At 42.6% G+C, this 13,755-nt stretch overlaps 1 protein-coding gene across 14 annotated transcripts in view; it reads right to left on the bottom strand.

Annotated features, from left to right (window-relative positions):
- The window catches only part of afdna (afadin, adherens junction formation factor a), a 116,780-nt gene that overhangs the window by 3,890 nt on the left and 99,135 nt on the right, over positions 1-13,755 (bottom strand). For 9 of the 14 annotated variants that reach the window (XM_039598981.1, XM_039598977.1, XM_039598978.1 and 6 more), the window contains 3 exons: positions 13,461-13,640; positions 9,004-9,138; positions 4,286-4,601 (listed from right to left, as the gene is read on the bottom strand). In XM_039598981.1, coding sequence (XP_039454915.1) covers positions 4,286-4,601; positions 9,004-9,138; positions 13,461-13,640 — 631 coding nt within the window. The remainder of the gene's footprint in view (positions 1-4,285; positions 4,602-9,003; positions 9,139-13,460; positions 13,641-13,755) is intronic. The other 5 variants (XM_039598985.1, XM_039598987.1, XM_039598986.1 and 2 more) reach the window with 1 other exon arrangement.

The following is a 13,755-nucleotide window of genomic DNA, read 5'->3' as shown; positions in this document are numbered from 1 at the left end:
TTTCTTTTTATAGATTTAGTCAAGTTTGTTACCACATAGAGGGCAAAAGATGGAATTTTTAACCATTTATCTATTAATTTTACCAAATCATAATTAACCAAACCATAATTGACCAAAAGAGATACATCCACCACTGAAAATAGTCCCTAGCTACCTTTGTTCGAGTAACTATTTGCTGTTTCGAGAAATACTTGCAAAGTGCTCTATGGTTGGAACCCAGTGGTCCAAACACGTATTAATCCACCGCTGAAAATAGTCCCCAACGGATGAACCATTTACAGCTTTTCCTGTAACATGTGCTGAAATAACTAAAGAGCCCAGATACTTACAAAAGTATCCCATATGACAGTGCCTGGCTGTTTTGTTTCCCCTTTTATAAATTGAGTCTAAATTAGGAATCGTCTCAAACCAATTGCCTGTTCAAAATAGCCGAGATGGTTTTGGTCTTTTCTTTTTTTAAAGACGTTTACAAGAATACAGAATCATTTAAAACATGTCCAGAAAGACTGTTCTTTTCTGTTTTTAGCTGATAAAATGTTTCATTTCACTTGCTAAAACCAGCAAGTAGGAACTTGGAGAAATGTGGGATGATAAAACCTGGCAGACTCTCTTCGTGGCTCAGTATTTGGCACGTCACGCTAAGAGGAAACACTGGATCCACATGGTAAAGCGGATTTCTTCTCTCGTGTTCTGTGTACTGGTGAGGATAGTGGTTGAATCTCACTCAGGAAAAACCCACGAGTTAGACATTTAACTTCCAGTCCCAACTCTACTTGGCTGCCTTTTCAAAGAGCACAACTGCAGTCTAGATGGATGTAAGGTTTCGTGTTTCAGGATGCAAATCAAAGGTTGGTACAGTTCAGACGCAGACACAGTGATGGGGTGTGAACCCCGATAGATTCATCCAGCTGGCAGCTCCCAGGCTTTTTACTTTGGGTTTTATGGAGCCAAAAGCAAGAGGGCGTGGGGGATCTGAAGTATAGTCTGGGACGGGATCAAACCGGGTCCCACTTCAGCCCACATAAACACAAACTGGCAGAGAACAAAGCAACCACAGAGAAACAAGCCTTGTTCAAGGCCAGAAACATTCCTCTGTGCAGCCAAAAGAGATGAAAATTATACTTCTGGCACTACAATAGAAAATTCTTCACATTCACATAAAAAAAAGTCATCCACTGGTCTGTGATTGATTCTCAAAGGTTATGAATATTTTTCTTTTACTCTGGCTCGGTTATCTTGGAGGCCAAAGGACGCCCGTTTAAATCGCCGTTTTGTTTCCCTGCTCTGGTACACATCTTTCTGTTTGAGTATCGCTCTCTGCGGATAACTGAACTCGTCCTTCCTCTGCAGCTTTCTCCAGTTCGTGCACCTTTGAGGCAAACCGGCATCTGTATTGTTTTTCCTGTGGTTTCAATCTTGATTACACAAAAATACCTCTAACCCAAGAAGAGGCCACACTTTATTAAAGTCAGACTCAAACCTCTGGGAGCTGCCAGCTGATCAAATAACACACATCAAATACAATTTCATATTGGCAGGGAAGCTGGAGACTCAGGTGCTGTTCGGTCACCTGAACCTGCCGCAAAGCCCTGTGGGAGTTGTAATAAGGTTTTAGTAAATAAAGCCGCAGCGTTAGACAGCACTGAAGCTACAGCAGAGACACAGACTGACAGGCGAGATGACAGAAATTAAACACAAGCTGATACAAGGAAGGAAAATTAGACACTTCTGGGACAGCAAATTAAGAGAGAGTCCAAAACAGAGACACGCAAAGTGGGGAAGAGCAGCAAAGAATAAATAAGGAAATAAATACAGACTGCAGCCTGGTGGAAGCTATGCACAGGCAGTAAAAAGCAATAGAAATCAAGCCGGTTACTGGGGTGAGCTGCTGGCAGCCAAAGTGCACTGTTTGCTGTGTGTTTATGCACAATGTATTTGACTGTGAGGTGAAACGTGCAGATTTTACTCCCGAGGGAGGGGGGAGGGGGTGTTTGGGTGAGGTAGGTTGGTGGGGGTGAGGGGTGTTAGTGGGATGATTTTGTTTAATTTAAGTGAGATTGCAGCACAGAATTCCCATGAGGTCCTGGATGTGTTTTGATCTTTAATAAGCAGCAGCAGCGGCGATGGAGGTGGTTTCGTGTTAAAGGTGCAGGCGGCCTTCTCCTGGACCTCAGGTGCTGCTGAAACTCAGACTGTGCTGCAGTCAAAGCTCTGTTTGTCTATGGATGTTCAAACTGCTCAAATTTACAGCATCACAAAGTCCTGATGGGGGATCGTTATGTCTACTCATCACAGAGCCATCTGACTTTTCTTCAGGCCAACACAACACAATGCCTAGTTTCAGTACTTACTAGATTTTTGGGTACCTTACTTTATGAAAAAGGAAAAATACTAACAGAAGATGGTAAAAACTGATGCATCTGTGATACCAATACTATGGAAATAACCCACTTACTACCACATATGTACTGGAGTCAAAACCTCAATTTATCAGTTGTAGGTTATTTTGACTGAGCTGCTTTTTACAAGTGACAAGAAAAAAAAAAAATCCACTTTAGTCCCCAATTTGTTTTTTTTTGTTTTTTTAATTTGGGGTCTTTTTTCTTCTTTTAAACTAAAAGAGGATCAAAAACCTCATGAGTTCCTGTTCCATCAGGAGCAGAGAAGCTCTCCCTAAATCTTACCTTGCTCTGTTTTTTTCTCCACTACTCTAAACTGGATCATCATTTACAAAACAATCATCTTATATTAAGTTAATCTAATAACTGACCATAAAGTCATTAGGGAATTGCTTAGCGAGGTCATCTTCTCAGGCTTGCTTACTCGCCGCCTGCTGGTCATTAGAAAGAATGCGTGTTTAAGGCTCAGCAGGTTTCACATTTCCATCCCGGAGCCCTGCGTTTATCTTTTATATGAGCTCTATCAAAGGGATACGGAATAAATAAAATTCTCGGTGAAATTTTTGTGGGAACACAAAACTTCCAAACAGCAGCCAGCTGGCTGCAGCTCGATCTCTTTCAAACAATGAAGAAGAGATGCCTATCTTGAAATAATATTTGACATGGATAAGCCCACATTTGGACTGTGTTAAAGACTATTTTAACCTCTCGATAAAAAAGCGGCGGCCTGATCACGACCTCTAGAATTTATGATGCTCCGTGGAATAACTGCCAGGAGATGTCAGTGTGGTCTGAGTAGACTGAGCTATAGAGAAGGAAAACGAGCCGTTTAAACAGACACAGACAAAGAGGAGCTCCTTCACTCAACACACTGCTGCTGTGTGCAGTTCTTGCATGTTTATGAAATGATTCTGCTCAGTCGAGTGATTGATGGGTGTGAGAAGCCAATGGTGTGTCTCCTTCCCTTTAAAGCCAACACCGCTAAGCAGAGCCACGGGGCAGGACAGGGGGGGGCGGGGGGTGGGGAGGACGGGCAGGCAGGCAGGCAGACTGACGGCTGGCCTTTACCCCCGCCCCCCCAACCCAAATTCCCAAGCAGCAACCAACCAGACACAAAGGAGGCGGCGAGCGACAACACCAACAGTACTATGATTGGCTCTGATGGGTCTCAATCTGCAGCAAAAAGTGGTGGCGTGATTATCGATTGCTTTTTTCTGTTCGCTAGTGCTGATCGAAGGGGGAGGGGAGGGTGATTGGAGGAAGATGAGGACGGAGGGCAGGGGGAAAAAAATTACTGGGGGACAAGAGGTGTTCAAATAAACCTACAATGAAAAATACGAAACAAACAGAGCCTGATTTGCTTGAGGAGGAAGAGAGAGAGAGGGGGGCAAATTTCCACATATAAAAACTAACACAGTGATGAATCGACGACAAAAAAAAGGAAAAAACAAATAAATTTGGACAAACATGTAAAAGAGGAAAAAAAGTAGACGGTGGAAGTGAAAGGGCACGACACCTCTCTACTGAAAAACCAAGAAGAAAGTAGCACTAAACCATAAAGGAGTGGGTAGAAAATGAAGATGAGTGAGTGAGAGGGAGGGACGGGCGCTTTAGAGGGCGCTGTGGCGAGCCTGACTCCTCTCTCCTCTCTCTGGTTCTACCTTTATAGCCTCCTGGGGGCATGGAGCTCGGTTTGGCAGGAAGGGGGGGGGCTGTACTGTTGGAGTTGTTGACTGGCGGCTGGAACGAGCCAGACAGGAAGATGCCGTCAGAAAGAGGGCGGGGCTTGCGCGCAGTGGGCGGCGGCTGAGGCCTGCTGTGATTAGGCGAGGCGGTGGCCGGGAGGTCGCCGTACGACTTCCGGGTCGCCGACAGCTTCACCTGACCTGATTGGCCGCCGCCACTCCCTGCTTTGGTGGCTTCCTCCTCGTCTTCGTCATCGCCCGTGTAGGTGACAAACTTGGCGGTGTAGAGCGTGTCGGGGGAGGTGACCTGGGTTTTGAGGTAGGAGGTGTTTCTCTGTGGTGGGGGCGGGGGGTTGTTAGTAGGGTTTTGGGGGGCGGGGGGTTGGTAATCCCGTGGAAGCGGGGGCCGATACAGACCGGCCGGCTCATCAGGCGTCAGCAGCTTTCTCTCCGCCTCCTCGTGCTGCCGGCGCCGCTCGGCCTCCAGGCGAGCGTAGTACTCCTCCTCCTGTCTCCTCTAGGGGAGGGACAACCTGTTAGTAAGCTCTGCTCTCAATGGCTCACACCTGACACTAAACAGCTACGTGGGAAACTACTCAAGCTGCACTACTCTGCTTCTGCACAAACAGCCCTCCACCAGTCTGATGAGACTCCCACCCAAACTCCAACTGAACCTGAACTACGCCCGCATGTAAGAACTGCAAAGTGCGCCAAAACTAAACCGTACCAGCAGACCAGGTGAGGGGCATCGTTTCATAAGGTGCTCCAGCTGCATCTTAACGAATGACTTAGAAATGCTGACAACATGTTTGAGATGTAACAATTCTGAATCCGAGAACAAAAATTAAGCATCTGTGTTTTAAGATCATCCACGGGACGAAAGAACTGGAAAATCTATAGGAAAAAAAAAAAATGTGGCTCAAAAGTGGAAGTATGAGCTAAACTGATTTAACATCAGTAATAAGAAGTGGGGGTAGAGCTCAGTTGGATAAAGGTACTATCTCACACTTCAGCGCGTCCTCTGGGATTTAAGAAGTTTTATTAATAAACAACTATAACATTTATTTTCTCCCGTGTTTCTTATTAAAACAAATATACAAAAAACTACCTTAAATTTAAAGTCATACAAACCTGCTTTGTCGTACAAAGCAGACAAAATCTGACCAGCAAAAAACCTGACCAGCTGAGACCGTTTGAAGATTTACACTAATACAAGTTTCAAATGGAAAAAGTTTTTTTTTTTTTCCTCCATTTGTTTTATATAATTTATAAATCAGAGTAAGCAGCTCTCCAAGTTATTTACATGTGAACTTTTTAGGCTGCAAATGGAAGCTGTAATTAATAATCAAGTACGATTTCCCTTCAAGCATAAACAGGATAATGTGAGGTATGTAAAAAAAAAAAAAAATTTAAAAAAAAAAATTGCTTGCAAGCTGTGAAAACAGTCCAGACGCGGCCGCTCTGGAAAGAAGCATCTGATTACTGCTTTCATGAATGATTCATGTGTTTATTATTCATTTAAAATCTATTTAACTTGATTGAAATAACTCAGTTTATGAAATGATACATAATTTCAGTTATTCAAATGTGAGGAGAGCGTTTCCTCAGAGGCAAAAGTGGAATATTTTAAATTCCTGCTTTTTCTGAAAAAATTGCAAACCTACACATTTGTGAAGCTGGGTAACTCAAAATTTTTTTTAAAAAAGCATTAATTAACTAATAAGCTACTTTTTCAGTACTGATGTCAACAGTCCATCCAAAAGGGAACGATTAACTTCATCTTTAAAATGTTATGATTAATGTGCTCTCAGTTTTAGGAACATAACCACATCTGCTTTCTCTTCCTACAGCTATTTCACAAAGCCAGCTTTTCTTTAAAAAAAAAAAAAAAAAAAAAAAAAATCATCTTATTAGGTTTCAGAAAGATAAATAAGTTTAAACAAAAAAAAAAAAAAAAAAAAAAAATCAGGGACCAACTTCAAGACTGATGCCCCTGAGCTGGTCTCAATTCTGCTGGTTTCCTGTGTCTGTGAACGTACACTGATACAGCTTGGCGGTCCTGAACGTCACGCCTGATCCGCATGTTGCTTCACATCACTGCGAAAATCTAATATTGTGTTTTTTTAAAATGCTGTCCATCAACCAAACCTGGGAAATCTCCTCCGACTGGCCTATGAAATCCGCTAAGTTGACACAACGCTAAAAGAATCCAGCCATCTCCTCTTCCCTCATCACTCTGTTTGTGTATGTGTGCTCGGTTTTCTGTGTGGCCCGGGTTTGTATTTTATGGTTTGTGGGTAGGTTTTTAAGTTTCCAGCCCACCCTGTCTCCAGTGGCTGAGCTCCAATATCTACACTAGGGGGTGGGAGGCCTGTGATGAAGCTTCACTGGTGAATGTGTTTAGATTTCGAGGTTTGGCGCGCGACCAGCCACTCCGGGGTCACTCAATCTCGATGCTTCTTGTATCAGATTATCTTCACATTTTTTGGTCCGTTTCATGTGTTGAAGGCCTGCCGGGAGGAGGCGGAGGGGAGGGCTGAGTGTAGTTGTGATTGTGCATGTCTTCAAACAGACCATGCGCTGCTGTGGGTGTATCCGAGCCGCTATGGCCGGGTTCAGCCAGCCCAGTGGGAATCTGAAGAAACTGGGAGGGATTAGTGGATGTGTGGGGTTTGAATGAGTGAGTGGCTGGGTTTCTGAATATGTACAGTATGGATGGCTGAGGGCGGGTATGAGGCAGGTGGGCCGACAGACCTCTGCGGTGCGCGTGTGTGTGTGTGTGTGTGTGCATGATGTGGGTATAAAGCATGTGGTTTTTGGGAAAGTTGGAGGAGGGTGGCATTCCCCTAAACATAGTTTCCAAAGCAATGCTGGATGAAATGACAACAAAAAATAAAATTAAAAACCTCACAAAAAATAAATAAATCAAAACTGCTTCCCCAAAATAACTGAAACTTCCTGACGCACACTGACGACAACAACAACATGATGGGAGTCCCATGCTTCAGGTGGGTGGAGGCACATAACATGACACAGCAACACATCACATAGGGTGGGTGGGTGGGGGTGCACAGGATGAGGACATGCAACTGGACAACTTCATAATAAACATCAGAACAATCATAACAGCCTGAAAACAGTTTATCTTAGAAACACCTAAATATTCTCCTAATTAACATGTAAACAAATCCCTAAGATTTCTGAGATGCTTAAAGTTGAAATTGAAAGGTAAAAATCTGAATAAATATGCGTGATATTTTTAAACAACCAGTGGTCTTATGGGTGGTTTGCAGCTCACAGGACAAATGGAGCACGCTAACGGTATCACAGTGAAATCAGCGGGCACGACACAAAGATAAAAAACACTGAACATGTTTGATTTAACACGCATGACACATGTGGGTGGGTGAATGCTGCACCAAACCACTGGTCATTTAAAAATACAGTCAATTCTAACACTTTATAGCACATGTATTACATTTAATCTCTCATATTAACCTGGAAACTGTTCACTAAGTGACCTTGAAGGCTAAGCCAACAAAGGCATGAAAATAAAAGCTTTGGAAAGTTTTCTGACTCATTCATCTGCTGCACATTTTACTGTTACAGGGAAGATTTAATTTAAAAAGGAGCAAAGGTGCTTTTTTGGCAATTAATCCCACATTAAGTGTCCCATCTTGTCATCCATTCATTCATTCATTGCTTTTTTTCCCCCCTAGCATGTTCACGTAGTACAGGAACTCTGAGCTCACCTCACACTCTCGCTAACCCTGACCACCATTGTGAGGAAGATCTTGTCCGCCGCTTGAATCCACGGTCTCATTCTTTCAATCACTACCCGGAGCTCGTGGCGGCAGGTGAGGGTTGCAAAATGACAGCTGCATTTCTCGCTCTGCTCTCCATTTCCCACAACAGCTCAAGTAACTGAAAATCTCTCTCTTACAGAGGGAAACGGTTTGCTAGAGGCCCACCAAACTGAGGCGAGATACAAAGGGTTAATATATAAATAACTATAGTGTAACTTTATAGCAGGACTGATAAAATCCTATTATCTGCAAGTTTAATTGCATTTATTAGACAGTTAAGTGTGCACCAGATAAAAGGGTCTGAATTCTTCCAAAGCAGCTTCACATTCAGGGGTTAGACCGATATGATGGGCTGGTATAGTTTAAAATTTCTCTGAAATCAAGGTGTGAATGTACAAAGAATATAAAACAGTTTATTTTTACCAAAGTGCAGGCTAAATATGCAAACAAACTGAATTGTAAACACAGTGGCCACATTTTAGCTTACATCGACAACCTAGAGGAAAACAACATGCAACACTTTCAAATTAAAAGCCTTTTTCAGTAGGACTAAAAATGTTGTCCTTTGCATCATCTATGTTGTAAACACTGTTATCTGGTAACAGGGGAAACAGTTTGCCAGTATGTCTAAAACTTTAGCACCTTTAAGTATAAACCAACAGTCTGAATTAAAATTACATTAAATCTTATCAAATGCCAATATTTTGGTTCTTAACAGGAATTTTTTATGTTTAGTGAGGATTTTAAGGACCTTCTCTCTCCTATCATGCTAATAGCTCCTTGTTAGCATCACGTACATTGGTTTTATTGTGTAATAGCAGCTGGCTGTTGCATCCTAACGGAGGAAAAAAAATTAAGACAAGAGAAAGCTGCATAATTTTGTAGATTTGGATAGAATTTAATTACTGTTCAAATATCGGTCCAACCCCTCTGTGTGTGTGTGTGTGTGTGTGTGTGTGTGTGTGTGTGTGTGTGCGCGCGCGCGTGTGTGTGTGTGTAAACCTATTCTGTGCTACACCTGAAGCTCTGACTCAGTAATACTTTAATAAAGGCACAAAGCATTAATTTTAATCAGGTCAGAACTCCAGCGGTTTCAAGGACAGACACACCGACCTTCTCCTCGGCCTCTCGCTTGGCTCTCTCCTCCTCCCTCCACCTCCTCTCCTCCTCCTGCTTCGCCCGCTCCTCTGCCTCCCGCTTACGAATCTCCTCCAGCTGCTGCTTACGCCGCCGCTCCTCGTCCTGCAACTGGTCACACACCCCCGCAGGGAAACATGCCGCAAGGCACGCATGCAAACGAGGAAAGAAATTAGTATGTGTGTCATTCACAGACACATAATCTGAGCACATTTTCTTTTGGCTTTGTTCAACTGCACTAATATGTTTGTGTACAAATGTGAGGTAGGACTGTATTTGTCTCACAGGACTGCTCCTGGGGGGAGGAGCTGTGTGCACTGCAAACACACAGCACAGGCAGAAAGAAACAGACACACGCACGCACGCACACACACACTGCTAAACATGCACACACCGACATGCAGCGACAACGACAACAGCAGCAGCAGCAACAACAACAACCGGAAAAGGGCAGAGCGAAAAGCAAAGACAGCCCCTCCTTTGGCTACTTAAGGTGTACTTGATTTCGTTTACAGATCATTAAATGTCCCACTGAGCAGGAGAGGAATAATAAATCAAGCGTACCTGAAGTAACTGCAAGCTTAATGGGCTGCAGCAGAAATATTCTGAAAACCATCCCGACATAAACCAAGTGCAGAATGGCGACAAACGAAACAAACAAACCCATTCTAGGGCTGGATGGTGGTTAAAGGGTCAGTTCAACCAAACGTTCCCAACCTCACGGTGGTATCTGTACACAAAGAAGCTCCTATAAGGCTCCCCGTTTTCTCCTTTTCTAATTCTTATGCAGGATATATTGTTTTGCTTGAGTCATTTCAATTTGTTTGAGTGAATTTTATATATTTTTAATTTCTTACAATTACTATTTTGGCTACACTTTTCTTTGTCTTTATATTTCCATATATTTACATAAAAAAAGAATCATTTGACAAAGAAAAAAAAAAAGTATGAAAAAAAAGTATTTACACTGTAAAAGTTGTAATGAGGTCTTCCTTCTTTATTTTTGTTATTTGTTAATATTTGCCACTATTGCATTAGGGTAAATATGGTAACTACATCATTCTCATTCATGAATGCTATGACCCTGGTTAAATAAAACTAAACCTGTCTATCAATCATTTAACCACAAAGTGATGTTCTGAAGCTGTAGTGTCTAAAAATGTCTGGAACCTGCAATATTGACAATTGCCAGTAGGGGGCAAGGCTTTTCCTGCAAAAACAACTACAATTGAATAGAAGTCTACGAGAAATTGACCCTACTTTTGTTTCAATATTTGACCCAATTAAACACTTTCCTGATGAGTTTATGGTCTCAATCATTAGTCAACGTTTGATCAGTACAAAATGTGTTTATTTTGTAAACTAGGATCTAGTTTTAGAGTAAAAACTCTTATTGTTAGCTTATTAGTTCTAACTCCATGTCCAAATATGAGTTGGACATGGAGTGTTTTTAAGCAAAACTGATGATCTAAAGCACAGGTGTCAAACTCCAGGCTTAAGGGCTGGTGTCCTGCAGGTTTTAGATGTGTCCTTGATTTAAATGGCTAAATTACCTCCTCAACATGTCTTGAAGTTCTCCAGAGGCCCTCAAGGCCTGGAGTTCGACACTCCTAAAGGCTTTAAAATTGTACTTCACAAACTAATGGATCTGAGTCTCTGGGTGGCCAAGTCCATCTCTTATGTACATTTGATCAAGTAATGCAAGAATTAGCTAATCTAATAACCTGGTTGAACAGACCCAATACAGAGAAGACAAAGAGGCTCAGCAGGTCACACACAAATGGATGGATGAGTAGACAGACGGATGGATTCATGACCACCACGACAACATGATGTGGCCCTTCGCAGGCAGCGCAGGGGGCTCGCAGGACTGTCATGCATTGGTCTCGACCCGGATGCCCCCCATGATGCATTCAGCCATGCAGGCGCCACCTCAATATGTACTCAAAACATCACTGCTGAAAAGAATCACACCAATCGCAGCTCTGCTAATCTGAAAGCATGGACAGGTTTGGTTTGCAGTTATCAAACACCAATATTTAAGCAGCAGCTTCGTTCGCTGTCCCCCAGCAGGTGTTTTGAGTTGACAAAGAGATGGACAGCTTCCCCAGCCAAACAACATCAAGCATCCCAGGACCAACTGCTCTTTAGCTAATCATGGCCCAGTCCCGTCTACCACCACGACCCCCAATGAAACGACAACAGCAAGCCCAGATGGGTAGGGAGAGACACGGGCAGGTGGGAAGCCCAGACAGGAAACAGGAAGTGATGTAAGGGCAGGGAGAAGATACTCGTCATTAACAGGATGAACATACCAAGTCTAGAACAGAGATAGCTGGGACAGCAGTCTGCTGCTGAAGAGGAGGAAGAAGAAGAGAATAGAGAGTGAGAGAGGGAGGGGAGATAGTTGGAGGAGGAAATACCCAAATACTGAAAAGGAAGGTGTGGAGGAGTTAAGACTAGATTAGAAAATCGAGGGAGGAACTAAAGAGTAAAACAGAGATAAGAGAAAAGCAGGGGAGGACATAGAATAAAGTGAAAACATTGTTTGGTCTTCATACTATTGATGAGAGGCTTTTACATCTAAAAACTACAGAGCTACATCTTTAACGTTGAGCTCATCGTCCCATATTTTTCTCTTCAACTTTATCAATGAAGCTTTGGTAAAGTAAAATAGTCCAAGAAGTTTTTACTTCTTAGAGAAAGTGTAATTTTGTGGTATTATCCATTTACTGTAAGCTGACTACATGTCCACTTTTAGTCATGAAGACCTAAATAAACTAGACCCTGTTTACACTTAGCTTAAAAATACATTATGAACAATCTAACACAGGTGTAAATGACCACTGAGGAGCACTATCAAACCTTACTGGTGGTCTGGGACCCATTTCAGAACATACCTGTGGTAGTGTACATACTAATGCACACGTGGGGAAAAAAGTCAAACAAACTTCACTCAAAACAACCACAAAGAGGCACAATTATCCTAAAAGAATCAGTAATAACTCCTTACTGCTGCTGCAGTGATGCATATTAGATGACTGAACGGCATTTAAATGGATTATTTTATGTTAGTAATACTGTCACAATAACCTCTAACCACGTTATCCAACGTGTGACCTTTTGCGTACTTTATCCAATTCAGTATCGGCCCTTGGGAACAGTACTCATGCACAGTAAAAAGATGGACTTTATCTGTGCCCCCATTATAAATTACTTTGACCAACCACTGTCAACAGCTGGAAAATCCTGCACATTTCTATTAGAGTCTGAAATATTTTTCTGGTGTGTATGAGCCTAAATTCCCTTCCTAAGCAGCCACATGTCCCCGATTTTAAAACCAAGTGTAAACCAGTCTTCAAGATGAATAAAGTAGTTCAACAAAGAAAAAGAAAACAGCAAACCACAAACATTAACTCATAAAAGAATAAAATAATTCGCACAGTCAACCAAACTCTCAGATTCATCCACAGCTACTAAAGACACCCACGTTCCGCATCCTGAAATATCCAGTCAAAGTCTGGCAAAAGTCAGCTACAAAACAGTTACCTTCACTACAGAGCTACTGGGAGGAACACATAACAGATCTACACACGACCCGGATGAATGCACAACTGATGTGTCTGAAAGGAAACCTAGAAAAGCACTTTCCTCCTGAGGTTTCAACACACACTCAGGCTTGTGCTGGATGACTCGGTGAATTCAAACACCCAGCATCATCTTCACCTTAAATATACTGGATATTTGATATCCATTGTAGTGCAAGACCTGTGCTTAAATAACCAAAACGCTGCAATTATTATACAAATATACAGCAATTATTTTGACCCAGCTTCTAACTATGCATCTTAATCAATGAGAGACAGAATGAACGTTATTTTATTAAAAAAATTTAAAAGGGACAAATTGTTTGTGGTCAACACGTCAATGTCACACGTGTAGGAAAATAATGATCAATAGAAACCTGGAGAAAACTGCACATGTGCAGCGTTTGTCCAAATAAAAGTCACATCCACGAGATGTGAAAGCAGCTTTAACGACGCTGCTGCCCCCTGCCCTCCAATCCACCCCTCCAGCCAATCAGATTTAAGCAGCTCAGCATGGCAAAGCGATGACAGAAGCATGTTGCAGATGCACATTGCAGGACATTCATAGTGGGAGCCATTTCCCCTTCTAGCATTTGAAAGGCGGTTCTGTTTTCCCCCCATCAGCCCGATTTCCTGCGGCTCGCCCTGAACTCTGAGCTGATGGGTAGTAACGCTCGAAAAACAGAAGTCAGAAAGTTTGATTTCTGCCAAAGCAGCCTTTGCACATGATACGAATTCAACTCCCTCCTTTTCTTTTTGTTAAGAAAAAAAAAAAAAACTCCTTCCCTACTTCCTTCAAATGAAAAACTCATTTTTCCTCCTCAGTCATTTCCTTCCATTTCTTACCCTGGCTCTTTTCTCGGCCTCCAGCCTCTGCATGATCATCACGGTGTCCACATCTTCATCATCCTCCTCGTCCTCCTCGTCGTCGCTCTGCTTGGACTCCTGCAGTCGTTTCTGGAACTGCCACTCCAGCATCAACTTCCTGAGGCGGTCGTTTTCTTCCGCTGTTCGCTCCGGCTTTGCCTGCAAAACAAAATGATGTTTAGAAACCAAAGTCGTCTCGGAATAAGCCACAAGGTCATCTAAATATACCTCGCAGTTTGTGATATCTAACAGTACAGTATTCATCAGTCTTTGG

Source organism: Oreochromis aureus, linkage group 15 (assembly GCF_013358895.1).
Source record: "Oreochromis aureus strain Israel breed Guangdong linkage group 15, ZZ_aureus, whole genome shotgun sequence".
Classification (NCBI taxonomy): domain Eukaryota; kingdom Metazoa; phylum Chordata; class Actinopteri; order Cichliformes; family Cichlidae; genus Oreochromis; species Oreochromis aureus.
The sequence above is the reverse complement of the archived record's forward strand: the minus strand, read 5'-3'. Positions and strand labels throughout refer to the sequence as shown.